General features: G+C 39.5%; 1 protein-coding gene across 2 annotated transcripts in view; it reads left to right on the top strand.

The window, feature by feature from the left end:
• The first annotated feature begins 487 nt into the window (after positions 1–487).
• LOC106572214 (paired box protein Pax-7) overlaps positions 488–21,727 on the top strand; it is a 65,055-nt gene continuing 43,815 nt past the window's right edge. The window contains exons 1-5 of one of the 2 annotated variants that reach the window (XM_014146200.3): positions 488–727; positions 928–1,022; positions 2,234–2,469; positions 3,067–3,196; positions 3,493–3,621. In XM_014146200.3, the coding sequence (XP_014001675.1) occupies positions 702–727; positions 928–1,022; positions 2,234–2,469; positions 3,067–3,196; positions 3,493–3,621 (616 nt within the window). In that variant the 5' untranslated portion in view covers positions 488–701. Of the gene's footprint in view, positions 728–927; positions 1,023–2,233; positions 2,470–3,066; positions 3,212–3,492; positions 3,622–21,727 lie in introns of both variants that reach the window. The other variant, XM_014146199.3, reaches the window with a different exon arrangement.

Below are 21,727 nucleotides of genomic sequence, written 5' to 3'. Positions count from 1 at the left end.
GTAGGCCTATTATAACAATGTCTTACTTTCCAAAAGGGCACATCTTCGACTTGGTGTGTTCAGAGCGAACTGGAAACCTTTTGTAATGAATGAGTCAGTCATGTATTCTAGTTGTTTAGAACAAAACGCGTTTCCTGTCTATATTATCATGCGATTAGATTAGAGATGACTGTACACATAGCCTGCGTCTTTATATGCAAGCCTATATTTCATATGCGTAAATGAAACAACAAACGACATACTTAAATCCTGAATTGAGTTTACTTCTGCGTCCAAAACACACTGTTTTATCTTTCACTGAAGAATAATCTCCAGGGCCCAGTGGCAGTTTCATCTAAAAGGTTGGGTTGGTTTTGATGCGGCATGCAATGAATGGGAAGGCGCAAAATGTGTTTTACGTCGCATGCCGTTTTTTGTGATTGGTGGAGAAAACTTGGCTGTACTCCGCTTCCCCTCATGAATAAAAGAAAGCTCAGACCAAGAGCCTATCCGCGCGCGCGACAACCCCCTACGCCGTGCGCCAAAGTTATCACTTAAACTACTCCCAACCTCCATGCAGACTTTGTCATCAAAAACTACCAGAGCTTTTAGGAAAACGCTGCAAAGAATTAAGTAACCTTTGCGCACTTGAGAATTAAGGGACACCCTCCTCCCTCTGTACACACACAGTGTACCTTTTTCTCAGCAGTCCTGTTTCGCTCATGCTCCCCACCGTGCTACATCAGAAGTAAGTGTGTTTTACGGTTTTGGGGGTTTCGTTTTCAGAGATTCATCCGTTTGGATGAGTATAGGCCTATTTGTCCGTTTCATTTTTTTGTTGTTGAGTGGACTGCACTTGTTTTTTCATCGTCAAAACAATTACCACAAACAAGTCTCGACTTAGTGTAGCCGATGAAATATTGGCCTTGTTTTGCCTGCTACTTTTAGCTGTAGAATGCAGTCGTCTTTGCCAGGAACAGTACCTCGAATGATGCGACCAGCGCCTGGACAAAACTATCCCCGCACTGGCTTCCCTTTGGAAGGTAGGTGATGCATGCAATTTACAAACATCCATCACGGTCGAAATTACTGTATCATTCCAAGCAACATTTATTACTAGGTTAAAGCACTTTGTTTATCAACAAAATGTGCATTTGATTTGGGCCTTTATCCTCAATCACATTTGAAACAGCAAAATGTTGTCTATAGTTATACAAATTGAAAGGACAAGTTAGGCTAGTCATTATTTTCTACACGTTTGCCCTCTCTGGAGAGACTTTGTAGACTACAATAGGTTTTACGAAAGTCAAACTTATATTAGAATTTCACAATGGCCATGTCTGGGTGCTCGATTATGTGAATTTTTATGTAAATAGACAAACGTGTGAATAAAATGTAAAGGGACAAATTATTTGCATTGATTAATCGTCCGTGGGAGCGTCTCCCAGACAAGGTTCGTGCTCAAGTAGCTCCAATAAAATCTCCGAGAACACGAAGCTTGCAAGTTATCCTAGATCCGGGATTTATTGAAGTGTCCTGGTGCTGGAAATAAAAGTAAAATACACATCAAAACGACGAATCAAAGGATTACATCAATATTTGTACGGCATGGCGGTGAATAATGAATCCGGACGAAGCAACACACTTCACAGCCACTTCAATACCGGATGGGACACTCAAGTGCCATCTGGCTAATGACAAATTCTACCTTCAAGTCAAATATTTTTACACAAAATAACTTGTCGATTCTGTTGTAAAATGCCTATTTTTGTCATTTTCAATTTCTGTAGGCTACGGATTCATTCACTTCACGCATTATTGGAAATGTGTCCAATTAGTTTGAATGTAGTAACAGTGCGTTTAGGCCTTTATGTTGACGTTTTTATGGCTACATTTAATTTCTGAATAAAATAGCCTATAGGCTACATTCATTTATGTGTATATATAGACTACATAAATATAGGCCTAGCCTACATTGTGCAATAGCCTTCCACTAGATCGTATAGCCTAATAACGATTGCATTAGGCATCCACATGCCACATCCACATATGATATTAGCCTATCAAAAAATCTTTCGAACGCCACAAAAATATGCTAAATATTCAGACATGTAGCCTATAGGCCTAACGATCAAACAGTCATCATTTGCACTGTAAAACAATATGCATTCCGAAAAAAAATGTTAATGCCAATGTTGCATTTGGTGTGTGTACACGAAATGTTTTCACAGTAGGCCTTCTTTCTTCTGCACAGTGTCAACTCCCCTGGGTCAAGGTCGGGTAAACCAACTCGGTGGAGTGTTCATCAACGGAAGACCACTGCCAAATCATATCCGACACAAGATAGTGGAGATGGCCCACCACGGTATCCGTCCCTGCGTGATCTCTCGACAGCTACGAGTTTCCCATGGTTGCGTGTCCAAAATTCTTTGTCGGTATCAAGAAACAGGATCGATCCGACCCGGGGCAATAGGAGGAAGCAAACCCAGAGTGAGTTTGAGAAAGTTCGACCTCACAAAACAACAACCATTATTATTACACGCCAATATCCTAAAAATATCCAAATACATTTAATAATATTATTATTAATAATGATATTAATATTAGCCTATTCTTATAATTATTCGTATAGTTATTATTCTTATTATCATGACTGTTTACCGTTATGGACCTGAGTTTTCACACCACCAAATATTCAAACTGTAACTGGACATCCAAGGTATTTATTGTGGATATTGTATTCCATTCCATGTTTGTTGCTTACCTATTTATTAACCTGCCATTGAAATTGACAAAAACGAGCAATTTAGTAGCATATATTTCCGGTGCCTTGAGACTTTGAAGTGTACTAATATATATTAAAAAAAACGGAATTAGTCAATTCAGATTTTATTTTTCAGTACATTCAACCTGTACTGAAGATATTTTTCTCGTGCTCTTTCTCCCTCTCATTTCCTCTTTTTGTATTTTCTTTTCTATTCTTCGATTTCTATTTTCTGCATTGTTCCTGCTTCTCATTTTCTTTCTCGCTCTCTTTCTTTCTCTCGTTCTGTTCTACTATCGTTCTGCGTAAATTAAACCCAAAAGCAGGTAGCAACGCCCGATGTGGAGAAACGGATTGAGGAGTACAAGCGCGAGAATCCCGGCATGTTCAGCTGGGAGATCCGAGACAAGCTGCTGAAGGACGGGGTGTGTGACAGAAGCACAGTTCCTTCAGGTGAGGCCTCATCTGGTAAGCAACCCTTTTTACTACACAAGTGATGTTTGCTCATATATATTTTGTTATACTTGTTCTCCATAATAGTGGTCGATATAAAACCATCACAAACATTATGTTGATGACATATTTAGAACTACCAGCATAGTTTTATGTCGGCCAAAAACAGGCCTATAGTGTCACCTGGACTTCATTGTATTAGGTTATTATTTCGATTTGTTTACATTTGTTTTAGCCTGTGTGTAATGACTATGCAATTACCCTAGGCCTACCTTGTTTTTTTTTTATTCTTGTAGTGAGTTCCATTAGTCGTGTTCTGAGAGCTCGATTTGGGAAGAAAGATGATGAAGAAGATTGTGATAAAAAAGATGAAGACGGAGAGAAGAAAACCAAACACAGCATCGATGGCATTCTTGGCGATAAAGGTAGGCTAATTCAATTGGATTTACATTCGCGTTTTAAAACAGGCTCTTACAGGCCTATACACAACATCCTGTGCGCTCAATATGTTGCAATATTTTGTTCAGCATTGTTTGTTTGTTTTGTTCATGCTCTTTTGCACACATTTGTGATTTTTTCGTGGTGTTAAGCTGTTTGCCAATACAAGCGTAACTAGACCTGCTTAATTATTTATATGAGCCTTGACGGAGGGTATTTGTGACTGCATTCATTTGCACAACAGACTCCTTTGGTGCTGGTAAATGGTCCCTTGAAACGGCAACTGACAGATGACCGATGTGACAATCAATATCAATTACGACCAGCAGGTTGCAGCGATTCTTGATCCTGGACATTAGCCTATTTAGGTAGCGCGTGTATACTGCTTCATAGCTGGGTATTATCATAGTCCTATAGGCTAAATAATATGTAGACTAAAATAAACCGGAAGCTAGTGATTTGCTAAAAAGATAAACGTGCCCCAATTGTAGCCTAATTCGTATTTTTTTATTAGGATATATTCATTTGTGTTTAGGCCTAGGTCTGTTTGAAAACGGCTTATTATTATTATTTGTTAAACTTTTTTAGTTGTCATTTTTTGGGTCAGTTTTAAACATATATTTTTTTATGTGAAATATTTAGGCTACAAAGAAACGGGTTTATCTTTTGTCCTGGCGCTTTTTTGAAGGGACCTCGGTATTATCTAGTCAAAATACATTAGATCCTGTGTCTGAAAAAAGACAGGGATTTCCAAATGAAATGATCAACCATTTTGTAGCCTATCTGTTGTTTAAACGGTCGCACAAAAAGCCTTTCTCTAATGCGACAGCCTCTCTAAACTTGAAGATGAACTTCAGTTCTCAAGACTTCCACTCCATTGAAGGCAAGGATTCTGAGGTACAAAGGCAAACCCCTCAAAAGCAGGGCAGCGAAAGGAGAAGTGGGACGTTTTTTCACACTTAAAAACCCGCAAAGAAAGGGGGAGAAAACTTTGGACAAAAGGCCAAGAGGAGAACGAAAGGCGAATGAATTATTCAATCCACCCTGCTGGTATATAGTTTTGTAATATTATAAAATCGTCTGTTGGAATAGATTAAGCAGTGCAAAATGTGTTTCGATTGTTGTTTGGAAATGCGTATGCTTTTTAGAATCGAGCTATTTTGTGTTCTAACTGAACCCTTACTGATGTTTTCTCAATGAAGGGGGTGGGGTAAATGGGCCTGTAAGTGAATGTAGACTAGCCTATAACATATTCTTAATTTATTTCACAAACCGATTCATTGATAGATGTTTAACGTTTGTTGTCTATGGACTCGTGTCATGAAATGGCCTGTGTTGTTGGTTTATCTCGAGCATGAAGTGCCTGCACCTTGTTAGTAAATCTGCACATAACTGACCTATGGGACATGACACCAGTTCATTATGGACTACTGTTTATTTCACGAATCGCTGTATGATCATGACGTTTGCAGACAGAACGCCTCTCCATGATAGCTCGACAGCCGTGTTGAAACGGGTTCCACTGCCAACAGTTGACCCGCCAACAATTGACCCGATTCAGGGCCCAGCGGGGGCTGTAGCGCTTTTGATTAAACCACAATTCTTCGTTAGAAATCTTTAGCCAGATTGGCTTCAAACCACGTTGTCATAGGCCTATTTGTCAGTAGCCTAGCCCATACATACACCGTGTGAAAGTGACTAAGATGGGGCTATATAGGCTATGGATATATGGCCTGTAATGTACATTAACCCATAGGCCCCGTTGTAGATCCTGTGTTCTTTTGGACATGAAATGGTCTCGCAAACCCTCTGTAAATGTTTTGCCCACGTTTGGCTTTTGATGGTGACATGTTGAAACCAGGCTACCAACTGTCCCATTTTTTTTTTTTTCTTAAAAAGACTCATCTCTGCGCTTGTTTCATTCTATCATCCGGCTGGCATTTAATAATGTTAAGACTTATTACAGCTCGTAATGAAACCGGTGTCTGTTGAATAGGCGTCTGTGTTGGAGAGGGGTGTAATAGCTCGCAGGCATGGTAAGAAATGTATTTATCCCCTATCAGCCCTCACTCTTGGAGTTTCAAGCACAAACGTTATGTTGAAGGGTTTTAGAGCAGATTAAATTGAGCCTTTTATTTCTTTTCACTTTCATCTCTAAACGGCCCACTCTGCAGCTAGCCGCAGGCACAAATTCATGAGATTTTAGGTTTCTTTTATAGGCTATAGTTGTCGAGATTGTATTCATATATTTATTTTGTTTTATGTCATTTTTATTTTGGGATTGCATTGGAGCATATAACTCTTAACATGCCAAACTCGAATCTGGTGATGGAAATGTCAATTTTAAGTAAATTGTACAGTTTATATTGCAAGCAAATTGCTAGATGCATTGGCTTATTAGAATACAGCGGGGGTGGTTTCACCAAACAAGGGGGCATCGTGTTTGAAGTCTGAGCTTTTCAAAAATAACCGCTGCTGTCCATTCTGATTTTAAGTTGACTGCGAAAGCTTTGGGTTTTGGGGAAGAAAATGCTGCAGTTATGCTCCGTAAAATAGCAGGCCAAATGTTTTCCATGGATGCTGATATTGACAGATTGCATTAGAACGTATTTAAACACTGCGTGAGTGACATGTTTGCCAAGTTTAGAAGGGGACTGCTGATAGTGGCATAGGTTGCCCCTTCCAAAGAGCTTATGTTGAGATGTAAAGATTTATGACATGACGTTTTGTTACACTAGAGTAGACTAATTATAAGGTAATAGTCTCAATATATGTTTACAAATAGATTGTAGGTAATTATGATCGAGATCAAGGATTTATTATGTTATCATATCAATGTTTAAAAGATTGCATTCAACCGATATAAGGATATATGCATTGATCATCCCATTGGCATAGCTATAGTCTATGGTCGATGACTGACCTAATTTCAAATGATGCATTGGTGCTGAGAAACTGCACACCTAAATGGTGGCTGAAAGGAGTGTATCGGTCAATTCATAAAGAACAATTGGTTTTGATTAAACCAACACGCACCATCTTCAGCCCTCATGTGTGATAGAAGGGGCAAATGGACACTTGAACAAACGGTCGGATTACCTGAGGTTCTCAATCTAATCAACTAGGGGCCAGGCGGGATTTGTGACTGTTGTGAGTGGGATCAGAGGAAATGATAGAGGCCACAAGGAGATAGCGAGATGTCACTCAACCCCAGGCCCCAGACACGGCCGTTCTCTGTATTCAATTTCAAACGACGTTTAATACGCGTCTTAAAAGGAGACATATAACCTAGAAAACGCGTTTGGAAATGATAGATAGGCTATACCGACAACTCAAAGAGCGACCGAAAGTACCCATAAACCCATGATATAAATGGTCTACTTATTTAAAGGGTTATAGAAATAAGAGGAGATATTGCATCACATTGAGGAGTCATGCAATACTGAATAAAAACAAAAGGCTGCCATATTACATATTCCGGAGCATGATCTGGCATGCGTGCTGCTTTTTCTCCGAGACAGTTGTAGAAAATCGAAAATTATATTTAGGAGTCCGAAATAGCCTAAGCTTCATTGAAAGAAAAAGGATGCCTGGATGTGTCGAAAGACCACTTCAAACAAATCCATCTAGAATGGTGGGAGAGATTTAGTGAAAGTATGGGGAAGTTATTTAGCTATTAATAAAAAAAAAAATGTCCTAAGGCATCGAGAGTGACTCCATCTGCACTTTCTCGCAGCTATTTGGCTGGGTTGAAATTGAGGGAGACCCAAATGTTGGGTAGAGATAACACAATCATCACAGGCTTGGTCCTGTGCTGAGCATCAATGTATTCAACTCGGATTAACCTCCCCTTTTCCCCCTCGCTGCCTCTCCAAATTTCATTGGAATTTACATGGCGAGATTTTTAAGAAACATAGCCTATAAAAAGCAAAAAACAACAGGCTGCGTGGAATATTTTAATAGCAGAGGGGGTTGCATCAGTTGTCATAATAATCACAAATAATAATGATAGCCCAATAGACATAATAATGATAATAATAATGATAATGATAATACTAATGTATGCTGGTTTTATATATATTCCTATAACTGTTATTTCATTCTAATAGTATGCTGATATTAAGATATTATGTACACTTCTACTTAAAACCTTTCGATTGGGTAGGCCTATCGGTGACCAATGCAGTTAATATTGATGGCGTTTCTCCCTTAAACGTTTCAAGACCGAAATAATAATTATATGCCATTTAATTCCACTGTTGGGGCAAGAAATGTAGTGTTTTTTAGAGGTTTAACAAATGTGCATGGGTAGGCTATAAACCCATCGACCAGACGGAACTCTATTACACGGAACCCCGATAAAACCAAGTGACATAATTCGTGGAACAAATCAAATTAGCCAAACCAGCAACAAATGACCATAATTTACTATTTAAAAGTCTTTGTTAAGCATGTTGCATCTCTTTAATGCATGGAATAATAAGATACCCCATTCATCGGGTGAACTAGGGCCTAGTGCTTTTTAGGCCACATAGGACCTATACTAAAAATAAACATGGAGAGATGTCAAAATCACTCACTCCCCAAACGAGATTTAAGAGGCAACATAATTCTTCTGTAATTTATTTAAATCAGTTTTGTTAAGCCTGCTTCCCTGACATCAAACAATATTTATATACGTTCATTGAATAAGGGGTCATGGTTTACATGCTTTTGTGCATCTTACAGGCAGCCCAACACCTTCACATTCCCCCCCAAGAGCATTCCTTAGAATGTATTTAGATGGTCGTTACTAAGCAAGAAACACCATGGTACTGCATTAAATTAGTATACACTCATTAGATTAGGAAAATGATATTATGATGGCGACATATATTTTTCCCTTCCGCGACTTAGGCTATAGTCTACAGCAACATCACAGCAGCTGATTGAACGCATCTTCAAAATGGACAGGGGGAAATCTTACACTGATGACACATTTTGTCCTGCCAATTCATAAGACATAAGGCATATAGAGAAAGAACGATCTTAGCGTAAGCCTCTTCATCACGTCGAATATTAATGTGCAATTATACCCCAATGCTCGGGTGACCCGCTAACCTGAGGCAGACCCTGGGGTTTTCATGAAGGGGATTTCGTGTTGTGTGTTTCAGACATTTTAAGAGAAGAGAGGAGGAAAAAAGTAGGTGAGGAAAAGTAGAAGCGGCTAGAGGAAATTGAGAGGCTTATAGTCTTTGATCCTTGGGTGCTTTTGCTTATCAGAAACATTTGTGGTGACACCAACACAATGGGAGTTCATCATATTACAGACTGCCAGTGCTGCTTTCAAGCCTGCCTGTCTATTAATTAAAGCACTTTTGCCATGTGGGACAGGGCCTATATGGGTGCACATGCTACCAGCAGCGAATACTTCTCGAATCTCTGGTGGGTTATTTAAAGGGACAATCTCCCCTTTTGGGCGACTTAGGAAAATTCCAAGGTCTTCTGTAGACTACATGGGGATTTTTTTCTCCTCATATAAAGGCAAGTACATAATCCTTTCCTGCTCAATAACTTTAAAGGAATTAACTCCCCCCTACCCAAACATTCACCAAATCTCAAGGTGTAGAACTTTCACGGAGTTATTCATTTTACTTTAAAGTAGGCTTAACTGTCCAGTGAAAATCTCACTTTTAAAAGTTCATATTCTGTTAACTCATACCCAAATAATGTTGTTGACTTGTCTTATACTCGTATTTGTGGTCAAAGCATAAATTGGAGATAAAACACTTCAAAAACCCCATCTCAAATTTGTATCTCAAACAGACCATTTAAAAAAATGCTTGCTATTTCCTCATGGAGAGTGATGTCATCCTGCCTCATTGGCTGAGCTAGCCAATCAGTGGTCTACTGGCATTCATATTTTTAATGACCAATATACATCCACACCATTCTATTGTTGGGGTATGCCCAAACAATTTCAACAGAGCAAAGCTGCTTTTTAACATACCTAATTACCATTTATTTTAAGGGAAAGTATTTTGCTCATATTCTAATTAATTATAGGTCATATTTCATATAGGTTGGAAACACTGGACATTTACTTTAAATGTATGTATAATGTTACATTTCATTTCCATTTGTCATTGACATCAATTACATTGAAAAACAGTTATAGTTGGTTGGGGTCAGGGATGTACTGGGCAGCTTGATGGGGGACATGGCCCTGCAAGATCTGAGGAACAAATCGGACAAACGACAAGGAAAAACTCCTGCTGACACCAATAAAAGTATTGGCCTCCGGGCTTCCTGTGTGGTGTCGCAAATAGTGTTTTTGATAACACGACTCGCCATCAGTCTATTGTTGTACGCTGCCCATAAAATTGGAAGGCCAAGGAACTATTGTTGACCCCAAATGAAGACCGCTCATCAGTTGATGAGGAAATGGGCTTATGTTTAGTCGTGCATGGTCGTTCATGAAATATACAGGCCTATATGCCTTTTAACTTTGAAACTTAGTTAATATAGCCTATATTCATATCTGATATCGAATGTTTAATTCAATTCAGATGAAGCCTAGTCTGTTATTATGTCCAATTGAATAAACATGTTATTTAATGTATAATTTTAACCGCATTATGATTGAAAACATTTAAATACATTTGACCAAACAGAAGCACAAATATTGTCACTATTGTAGTAAGAAAAATATAGCCTGGGCTACTTGTTGATTTTCCTTTTATTCTTCACCACTTCCAACTGCATCAATGGCGTCTTTGAGAAAACCAATATATAAAGAGGGGCAACTAAACTGGGAAGCGGTTTTGAAAGAGAGAATAGCAGCCCACTTCTTTGCCATGGAGTGTTCAGTAGCCATTCCTTAATCCTGCTTTCATTTTGCCGACAAATGCCAAGAATCTTGTTTGGCGACCCAATGGGAGACTGATCAGTGAACAAAAGGGAAGCATTTCACAAAGCAGAAATGAGCAAAACGAGGTTCAGGGCAGTCAGAAGCCTTGGGCAACCATTAAGCTCCGTTTGCAAATGATAGCCAATGGGACAAAGGAAAACACAAAAATCTTAAGCTATACAAATATGGCTAAACAAATGGATTGACAATGTCACCAAATGTATTGATGGTTAATTGAGCCCTTGGTGAGACGCATAGTGATTTTTGGAGATGTCTTATTGTGCAGGGTTATCGAGGGTGTTTTGTCAAATTTGAAGTAGCCTACTTTACTGATGGGGCATTTTGGGGATTTATCAATAAAATTTAAATCAGTAAAATATTGCACCAAACACATAAAGTAATCGAAAATGACATGACACCTAGGCCATTCATAATAGCCTACCGAATAACGCTTGATGGTGCAGAATGTGGCGGGGCTCGAAGGTGTGATGTAACGGTTCAATATCGAATCAGGATTTTGGACTGTGTACTTAATTTAGAAAATAGGTCTGGATCGTATCTTTGAGGAAAACATGTTAAATTAACATCGCCAGATTCTACTAATCTACATTTTTTCCTCGGTTTCAAGTTGCACCATTAAGACCAGGCATGTATCCTACAAAGAAAAGCAGACCAAATAACCACCTACAGAATAGCCTATGAGTGTCGACCACGCAATAAAGACCAGTGGTTTCCTTTTCGTTTGCCTGTCTGCTGTGTTAACTTGATATTTTGTGCATGACTGGTTTATTAGACACCGCATGTGTGGGGATTTGACAGCGGCTCCTGGGGTCTGGATACCTTCAGTTAAATCCAACTCATTTCGCTCTCTCATGTAATTCATCTGGGGAACCTAGGGAGAAGGCCCACGGTAGGAGAGGTATCTTAAACCCTTTCATCTCAGCCTATAATAACTGGACCATAACAAGCTCTCAATGCTCAGGTTGAAACCATATCATCATACCATGAGATCATTCCAGCACAAGGTTAATTAAGGTCGAGACTGCTGAGTTTACCTAACATAGCTGTTAAGAACGTCCCATATAGCCTACTCTTTTAAAGTAGCCTACAGTAGCCTATAATATGGTGAATGATAATAACGGTATATTTATTTAATAACCGTAGTATCATTTATAATAACATTATTATTAGTATTTTAAAAAATCTGTAAAATAAGCATTTCGCTGCACCTACAATAACATCTTTAAAATAACATTTGATTATTATTATTATGTAAATCAAACTGTTATGAAAGAGGTTCATTACAGTGTTTGCCAAAAGGATCATAATACAAAGGTACTGCATATGATAGAATATTAATTATGTATTGATAATGAATTTTTTTGGGGAAATGCTATATTGGGATGTTTACCTAGCTCACTCTGTGCAAGTTAATATTTGTGAGTTTGCTGTGGCCCATTTCCAAGAACGTAGATCAAGTTCAAAGTGACAGAAACAGGATTGAATCAGAGAGGAATGTTAATATGAAATGTTGAAATTGAAATGATCTCACACACCAAGGGAACCACGCTACTTTTGCCCAGGTGGACCTGTAAGGAATTGGAGGTATAATGATATCTTAGTTTGTCTACACAGGCACAAGAAAGTCATTCTACAAGTGTTTTTGTCTAGGATTCGACTCCCTAAACGCAAACGCTGTTCAAAATGCACAAATCCATTCTAATTGGGTATGAAATGACCCTAAATATATAGAGATTAAGCAACCATTAAGCCCCTAAATTTTCTTCTAAAATAAACCTTCAAGCTGTTGAAAGGTTTGAAAGTGGATTAATGGTTCTATATAAGTCTTTGCATGAATGTAATTTGTGCCACTTATTTTACATGCCATCCTAAAAAATATACGTGAGAATATATTTAACCAACTAACATCAAATCATTTATATTCACTTTAATTAAAATTATGTATTTTTACACCCTAATGTTATCATTGTACACTCAAAGCTACAGTTCTGGAGTGATTGAGGTTATGCAATGTAGAGCCCTAACTATCTTTCTAGGCCATGTTAAGTGTGTTGTCTGCCCAATCATTAGTGTCTGTTTGCGTTATATAAATGTACTTTCAGGAGAACACACATTAAAGTTAGAGACTCATTGTAGGTTTTATCCAGGTTGAATCTGTTATAGTTCATAACTCCCTCTGTTAGTGTAAGTGACCAAGGAGATAAACGTCAACTGTTTGTGTTTTGCCTTTTAGAAGCCTCTTTGTAGCTAAACCAGCTTTTTTGGTTTGGCCTGAAATCCCCCTGATGTGTGTCTACCCACTCAGTCTATTGATATACAAGCAGTCACTTAAAAAGGGAAAGAAAGAAAAAAAAGTGAATGGGGATAGAGAACCGTCTGTTATTTTGTGTCTTTGGCCCCGCACCATTGGCTATTCAGGCGAGTTGATGAACTCCTCCAAAAGTTTATTAAGGGGAAGGAAACAATACAAACCAAAGGCTTCAAGCGAACAGGCTGACAGTTTATAAACTAGCTTCCATTGAGCCTCAAAAGCAGATGCATGAATACCTTTGAATGGGCTCCCTCAAACTGACACAATCGAGCTAGACAACAGCCATGTTGAAAAAGGAGGGGTTTTACTCTTCGGTGCTGCTGCGGTGCCGATTGGTATTTCCATGCATTAATGTACATCTGCAGTGGGAAGGCTCCAATCTGGGGGTTGGTTGGTTGGTCTGGTCGAGTCAAAGCGTTGGTTTTTGCTGATCTTTTTGCTTGTGTTTGAAGTAAAGCCTTGTGTTCCGCACGCCCACTCTGGACAGCAGGTGTCACGACACTGAGAGAAATATGCTAATCGCAATGAAAAAGAGAGTGAGGGAGAGAAACGTTTTACTTATGCTCCCTCGCTTTTTCACGGTATGAACCGGAGCATTTCTCATCCACATGCAGGTTGAATGGGTGATAAGTGGCTTTTAGCGATGATGGTATTCCTTTCAGCCGAAACAACTTTGTTCTCAGTCCAAGCAGTAGTTCCTGCTTGCCAGATCAGTCAGTGAGTGTGTTGGTTCGCTTTGGGTTCAGTCGTTGAACATAATCGCAAAGAAACCACTTCTCTTGAAATGTTAAATTATGTTTACCAGCTAGAACCTTGCTGAGCAGTGACTGTAGAATCAACAACCTGAGGAAACACTGCTCTTACGAAATGCACCAACTAAAGTTTCTAAACCCTCTCCACCCCAGCCTAGAACCTAATTGGGGACTATGATTTGTGAGTGTATCCAGCCCAGACCCAATGCTCCCTAAGTGGGCACCACCCGGGAGAGGTGACCCTGGACAGCCTGGGGGGTGTCTGAATGCACTGCGGACACAGCCTATAGCAGCCATCCCTAGCAGGTGTCACAATTAGCAACACAATCAGTCTCCATGCCCTGTGGTCATTGGGCGTCTGTTCAACCAAGCCGTGTAAGGCGGGCTGGAACTTGGGGGACAACACAAGGGGGTACATGTGGAGCAGGGACAAGACTAGTGCCTGATTACTCTCTGAAACAGCTATTAGAGGGGATGACGTCTCAGCAAACAAAAGTGGAGAAGAAATATCAATACTTTGTTCGTTTTCCAAACAGAGCCCCCTCGGTTACACTCCGCTCTCGCACATTTCTCAATCACTTGTGGTTTATATTGGCTGTCAGTGTCAACTGTTGCTGTTATTGTTATGAACATATTGGCAGTGAATTGGAAGTTATCTTTGTGTACTCTGAAAATGTCTTTATTAGGCTACAGTCTGGCTTACTGGGCAACCCCCTGTCTGTTTGTTTTATGAAGAGATATTGCCATAGTCATGTGGAGAGCTGACAGTACTGTGTTGTTGGGTGTTGAAGCCTGGGGACAGCCTTATTGGTGGCTGGGTTTGAGTCAGTTTCTGTTCAAACTGATCATTTGTATTTTTTTAAGAGGCCTCTCTTTTCACTACCACAAGAGTGCTCTCTTTGAATCCTTGGGATCACTCGCAAAAAGGGGTTATTTAAAAAAGATGAGTACTTCCTAGTGTGTTTTATAAGCAGTTTTTTAAGAGCGAGCAAATGTTGCATTAAAAACAATTCGAGTATTACTCAATGTGATTGATATGTTTGGTGCCGCTCTCTGGTAATATAAACATAGTGTACTTAGTGTTGATGGTGTCAAACCCCTTTAAATACCCATATACGTCAAAAATATATTCTGTGTATATTATCTGGATTGTCAATATTTATTTGAAGATACTTGTGAGCACTTGCGTTAATATATTTCCCTCTTGTGCTGTTTTGTGTGATTCTACATCTCAGCGGAGGAGCGTGGGTTGATCAGATAGGAGTGCAAACAGGCGTCTCAAATTAAAAGCTTTTATTTGACCGTAAACCTGTCCCTTAAAACCTGCTGCTTGCTTATGGAGTAGATCACTTGCTTTACTAGACAGTCATAAAAGGACGATGAAACTAAGGTAACCAACACCTGTCTGTATTCTAGGATATCCAAAGATTGCCACAACAGACACTAACCAATAGGCATATTACATTTTGCTTGTGGCTCATTTTAAGTGAATTTGAACATTTTTACAGATGACTGTTTTAAGCAACAAGGCACAAGAGGCACTATGTAATGAATATACTCACAGGTAAATGGCATTGTTTGGCCTGAGGCAAAGTGGTGGGACAGTCAACCCATTTACATTGGACTATATTCATTACATCGCACGGACTCGTGTGCCTTATTGCAGTTTTAAAAAGGTTGCCAACATATTCAAATAACAGTGAATGAAATATCTTCATTAAAAACGTTATTTTGATACAATTTTCATAAAATGACATTCTTCCACTAGAAGATATAATCCGGACAAACATCTGGTCGTTAGTTATTTTGGTCATGTTGCTACAGACGCTCTAGTCGTTAATTATTTTTGCATAGCTGCTTTGAAAAAGGATTGGTACTAAAAAACTTTGTTGCTATACAGGCTGACTAAAGTTCTTGTCATTTGCTAGCTAGCTAGTCAACTTCAGGTAACTCAGTCGCGTCAAACATTGCACCAGGAATGACAATACACTAGCTGCCTTTTTGTTTATTTGAGCTTTTTTTTCTATTGGCATTTACTTGGATAAAAATAATAATGATGTTGATGTGAAATTTCGCCCGGTCTCGTCTGGACAACGTTCGTTCTCTACGGTACAGGGGAGATCGCATTTCAAGAGTGAAATGCTTTCCGAGGTCGGACAGGCAGACAGTGTGGCTTATATTAACTCCTGTTGTACCAAACTAAATGCTAGGCTAGAAGCAAGGGGAAATGTGCGAGTTGAGATAAATACAAGAGAGGCTTTGGACAGCAACGTGAACATGACGATATTCTTATGGAGACGCAGTGATAATTCAGATGGAACTTCTAGCAGGCATAGGCGTGCCAGTGTCGGTGAATACAGCATGGCTTGGAGCACTGCTCGTCTAATCAGCATCTAGGATCCAAACAACTAGTTTTAATAATGTTCCTGAGAGCCCTGACTACTTCACAAAATGGGTTGTCACTAACATATTTAGTGGCAAAGCTTAATTCAGTTGGCTGGGTTCACAGGTCTCTGTGGTACTGACTTATCCTGGCCTTGAGGCTACAGCCAGGTCCATCCTCTGTCCATTAATTAACACCCCACCTAACTCTTCCTCATCTTCACTTTTCTCCACCGTAACTGTCTGCAAGACAGCAGTGACCTGAGATGAGGTTTTCTATAACCTAAGAAAATTGCTTCCTTGAAATATTTATTGGGCTTACTTTTATGGATTCAATTGGTAAGTCCCTCCCATTTCATTCATGGCGTAATACAATGTTAACCATTTTATGAAGGACAAAAATTTCAACCAATTTTATGATTTGGTATTACTTCACAATGTTCACCTATTTATATAAAAAAGTTGCTCGCAGCGAATGTGTGTGCTTGATTAGTGAGTCGCTAGTCAAATGTCTACATTCCATTCTGTCCAAGAAGTATGTTTAAAATGAACCACAATCCTTTTGGGCTAATTCCACGACAATGGGGGCATGACATATATAATTAAGTACACAGGCATTTGGCCAGTGTCACAGCACTGATTAGTAGTTAACACCATGGTCCAATAGTTGAAAAATCACCATTAGCCTACGCCACTTACGGCCATAAAATCTCCCATTTTCTGCTCCTTAGCAGCTTCACCCCGGAATCTCTGCCCTTGCTTTATTTATATATGTGTTTTGCCCTCACACAAAGACAATAAACATGTTCCCAGAGTGTTGCAAATCAGAAATTTGCTCAGATTTTTTCCCCCACCAACCTGAATAGTGAATGCGGTGGCCAGTATGTGAACAGTAGGGCAGGCCAGCTGCAGGAGAGGGGTAGGGAGGGAGGGAGAGGGTGAGGCTGTTCTACCCCAGCTTCAAACAGGGTGCTTGTCTTACAGTTTTAACTAATGGGCTTACTTATGCATCCACTGGCACTCTCCCTTCATGCTGATTCCCCCCCCCCCCCCCCCACACACACCTAACACCAAATGATTCCCCCCTCCTAACACCAAACTCAATTTTTCCATCCAAAATCCACAATATGCTGTTGACATTTTAGAGAATTCATTATATCATGGTTTGTCTGCCAAAACGGAGTAGTTTTCTTTCTTGCGATTCCCACAAGTCATTGTGTGTTCATTTTTATTCATCGTTTATTTACACATTTTTCTGCGATTTAATTTGAGCCGCCTAAGTGATAGACAAGTTTCTCGTTCCTGTTTCAGACTAAATTTGACCAATGTTTCACCAAGTGGATATCAGATCTGCTTGAAAAGGACAGCTGCCACACTGTTGATTTTTTATCTTGGTTTTAAAAGGATGCACTCCCAACAGAAAGGCACCAGATCAAGCTCTCAGCTATCTCCCCCTCTCACATAAACACATGGGTTGCATTTCAAAGCACCTTTTAACTGTAATCTTTAAATAGACTCAACAAGTCGAAATCACTTATTTTGTTTGCAGGGGGAGGAAACCCTCTTCTATGATTATTAATCTGCTTTTATTCAAAATAAGATTATTCTTTGCTCTTATAAAACTTTTGGCATTTTCTTTTTTAAGCCCCGAGCTGTCCACTAAGGGCTTGCATTTGTATATCTCTAATATAGCTTTGTCTTGAGTATTATATTTCCACCCCGTCATAATCTAACTCTGTGGTTATATTGACAGTCAGCATTTTGTTATTTATAAGGCCGTTTTCTATCAGTAAATGAGACATATGCACGCCACAGCTGGGGGAGAGAGAGCAGATAAAGACTTTGCATTTAATAACCGCTCGTTTGCTAAGACGTAATGCCTTGATAAGGCGAACATATTTGTGAGGGCTAGATTGAGTTCAATACCACTTCTATACGGCATCTACTGAGAGGACAGAGCCGGGCTGCGCTGTGTCCTAGCCTATACAGTGTTTTGTATGTGTGTGTGTGTGTGTGTGTGTGTGTGTGTGTGTGTGTGTGTGTGTGTGGTGTGTGTGTGTGTGTGTGTGTGTGTGTGTGTGTGTGTGTGTGTGTGTGTGTGTGTGTGTGTGTGTGTGTGTGAGAGAGATGATATCCATGATATAATGAATTTTCTGAAATGTTAACAGCATATTGTGGATTTTGGATGGAAAAACTTGGTGTTAGGATGGGGGACTCATTTGGTGTTAGGAGTGTGTGTGTGTGAATTTTAAGCTATGCATGAATATTCGTTCGAAACTACTGAATTAGTCTACTTGGCAAAAATAGAAAAAAAACACGCACATTTTGACAATACTGTATATTCAACAAAACCTTACAACCTATGCCAGCATTCACTGTATGTTTTGATGTAACTATACATTTTTGTGTTTTTTTACTAAATTATGGCCATTTGGTTGCAGTCACTGTGGGATGATGGCTTATTTATTGGATATTGAATGAGTTAGATGAATACAGCTTTGTAGGCTACTCTGTTTGGAGTGTCTGTGGTTTTTATTCATGGTCCTACTCTCTGCTTCAGTTTAGTTTAGCCTATTTTTTGGCCGCTTGGATTTGAGGGTGTTTGTTGAGGGATCAGATTCCGATGCCAATTGGCAGAGTTTGCCAGCTTCCCTTTTGTGGCTCTTTCATAATTTTATTACTTTCACTTTGACCTCAATTAGCGAGGTCTTTATATCAGGAAATGAAAGAGCACCGTCGGGCACAGAGGAGGGAGATCTGTTGAAAATGGACACCTGCTCTTCAAACGCCAAGCAGCCTTCCTAATTCTGGCAGGTCAAATTAGCACTCTTTCCAGTTTCTGTTGACAAAGTTAGCTCAGCACTTCCTTTCAAAATGGGTGGTCATTGTTCACAGTTTCAATAGCAAATGAAAATGATTCAGTTGGAATGGGGCATTTTTCTTCAATGAAAGTGTGAGTGGTTACACAGCTGTACATGTCAGGATGACTGTACAGTATGTGTTATATGTGAGGTTTAGATACAGAGATAAGATTTGTTGCAAACCACAGTACTCCCATAAGTCTCTAGTAGTATTATAATCAAATACAGTACATCTATCAAAGCCCTACATGTTGTCGTTAAATTACTAGCTCCCTCTTTTGTCTCCCATACTTTGTTTCAAATTAAATTAGCCATATAGAGATGCATCACACATTGGGCAACACATAAATCTTCCAGCTGCCAAATTCCCACCCCCACATCAATATACCAGGCCTACGTTCCTGCAGCTCTCCTCCACCACCCTACCCCACCCGCCCTCCAACCCACTTGGTGCAGTCCATGCTCTTTCCCAACCTTTTAATGGTTTAATATGCAGTCAGCACTTAGGTGTGCTGTTCGGCTAAGGAGAGTCAATATGTCAGCGTTTATTGATGCCCCACGGAGCTCCGGTGGGTTGTCAGGCTGTCTTTTCAGGGCCAAGCGGCCCCCTGAGGTGCTGCCTCTATTGGGCCTGAAAGGACTGGGAGGCCCTCAGTCCCTCACACAGACGCGGCGGACACCATTTTTTTCTTTAAGGGGTCTGCTTCAGGCACATGACAAGACCCCTAAACGACCATTACTCATCATCTCTCCTTCGTTACTTTTTGTTTTCATTTTAAAAAGAAAGAATAGGGGCCTAATTGTTTCTTGTGGAAGCAAGAGATTAAGGAACCGTCCTCCGTCCTTTCCTTCCCTTGTTCACTTGCTTCTTGCTATTTTCTTCTTCTTCTTCTTAGTATTACCGCAACCATACAATGAGACAAATGTGAATCAAAAGAGAGAACTTTGAGAATTAACATTATTATTACATGAATGAATTTGGTGCAATGACCACTAAGTTAATTTATATGTCATAGCAAGTGAATCCTCCTGATCCCCTCCATCCATCCTCTCTTGCATCCCATCCAATCCACTGTGGTGTTCTGTAGACAGTGAGTACAGTGAACTTAAGAGGGGGGGGGGGGGGGGGTGGGGGGGGGGTGCGCAGGTTTGGATAAATCTAGCCCCAAGGCCTGAGAGACTGTGGAGAAACAGATGCATGTCAGAGATAGCACAGCATAATGGCCTGTTTGTACAGTGTTTTTTCTCTCTCTCTCTTTAAACTGTCAGACAAAGAGAAGGGTTGCACAATGGCAACAAAATGCACACACGCATAAGGATAAACTTGTTCAGGAAATAGACAACGACAATACACAGTTATTCTTGAGGAAGTAATCAAATAAAAAAAAAACTTTGTAGACAGTGACGCATGGCGTGGAGTTATTCCGTTAGCTGAAACTGGTCAATGCTTGTGTAAAACTGAAAGCAGGCCTTGATTGTAAATATACTGGAACTAATATGATTTTCAGAATGACCCATAATGAGTGCATGTTGCTCTCTCCAGAGCTCTGTCGCTCTTTGTCCCTCTGTCTTGGTCGACGTCCGGGACGAACAAACTCATGTCAACAGTCAACAAACCATGGATGTTTCACCAATGTTTACGTTTACTTTACATTAGATGTGTCTCTTGTGGGAACAAACATGCACACTTGATGTGAAGTCCATGAAAGTAATTAAGGTGATAAATGCAGAGAAGTTTATTTACAAGGTATTTACATCATGTTGACAACACACTCATGATACACTGCTAAGAATACCCACACACATGTCAATAATAATAATAAAATTGTCTCAGTGACATTTGAGGGTGATTGAAACATATTATAAGCTGGCGTGTAGGGGAATACAATATGACGGCATGATATGCTGTGTGTAAAAAATGTATTCTGTAGTATTACAACTAGGACTGTCAAAGTTAACATTTTAATTGTAGTTAACTTTTGGAATGTTTCATGCCGTCATTTTTTCTCTCCCATTTAATAACATGCATTTCCAGTCTGAGTTTCCACATGGACCCTTTTGAACGCATCACACAAAGCGCTCAGTGCTGTCGGTCTCTACAGCTAGCAGCTTCTGTAGAGCTGTCTTCCTCTCATGTGGTGCTGAAATCAACCACTATGCGCTCAGCTTTGAGCAACAAAGTTAAAGGAAAACTTCGAACCTTAAACACTTTCCCATGCGTTTCTTTAGATAACAGCAAAAAATGTATTTACACAGAAGTATACTAGGCAGTTATGCTAACGTTAGCTAGCTAGCTAACCAAACGAGAATGGCTGAATGCCTCAAAATTCAACACAATGATTTTTATCAGAACAGAACTTCCATTCCATTCCATTAAGCTACTGTTTTGGTTGTTGTTCTTCCTCAGGTCAAAAGATTAAAGCAAATGATTCCAATTCTAGTACGGTAGCAGCTTGTGACTATTTCACGTTGAACATTGATAAGAAGTAGCTTAGGCTAGATCTAATAGCTGTATGATATTTTACATAGACTTTTATATCAGACCTGGCTGTTATTGTCTTAGAATACAGTAAAATATGTTATAATTGTCTTAGAATACAGTTCATTTTTCATTTTTATAATCAAAATATATTATACCAACAAACCAATGGAATTAGTTGAAAATAAAAACATCTTTAATTAGGATCAAATTTGAAATGTTTTTTTTTTTAAATTGCAATTAATCGTAGTTACCTACAGAAAACCAATGCCATTGACTTGATTAACATTTGTTTTATTGTTTGACAGCCCTATTGATAACTATGTATTATATGTAATAGTTCATTTACTTTACATGGGTAACTGTACGCTATCTTTCTAGACAATGTGTCAATGGCG

The sequence above is a fragment of the Salmo salar genome, chromosome 15 (genome assembly GCF_965601325.2).
Source record: "Salmo salar chromosome 15, fSalSal1, whole genome shotgun sequence".
In the NCBI taxonomy this organism is placed as follows: domain Eukaryota; kingdom Metazoa; phylum Chordata; class Actinopteri; order Salmoniformes; family Salmonidae; genus Salmo; species Salmo salar.
The sequence above is the reverse complement of the archived record's forward strand: the minus strand, read 5'-3'. Positions and strand labels throughout refer to the sequence as shown.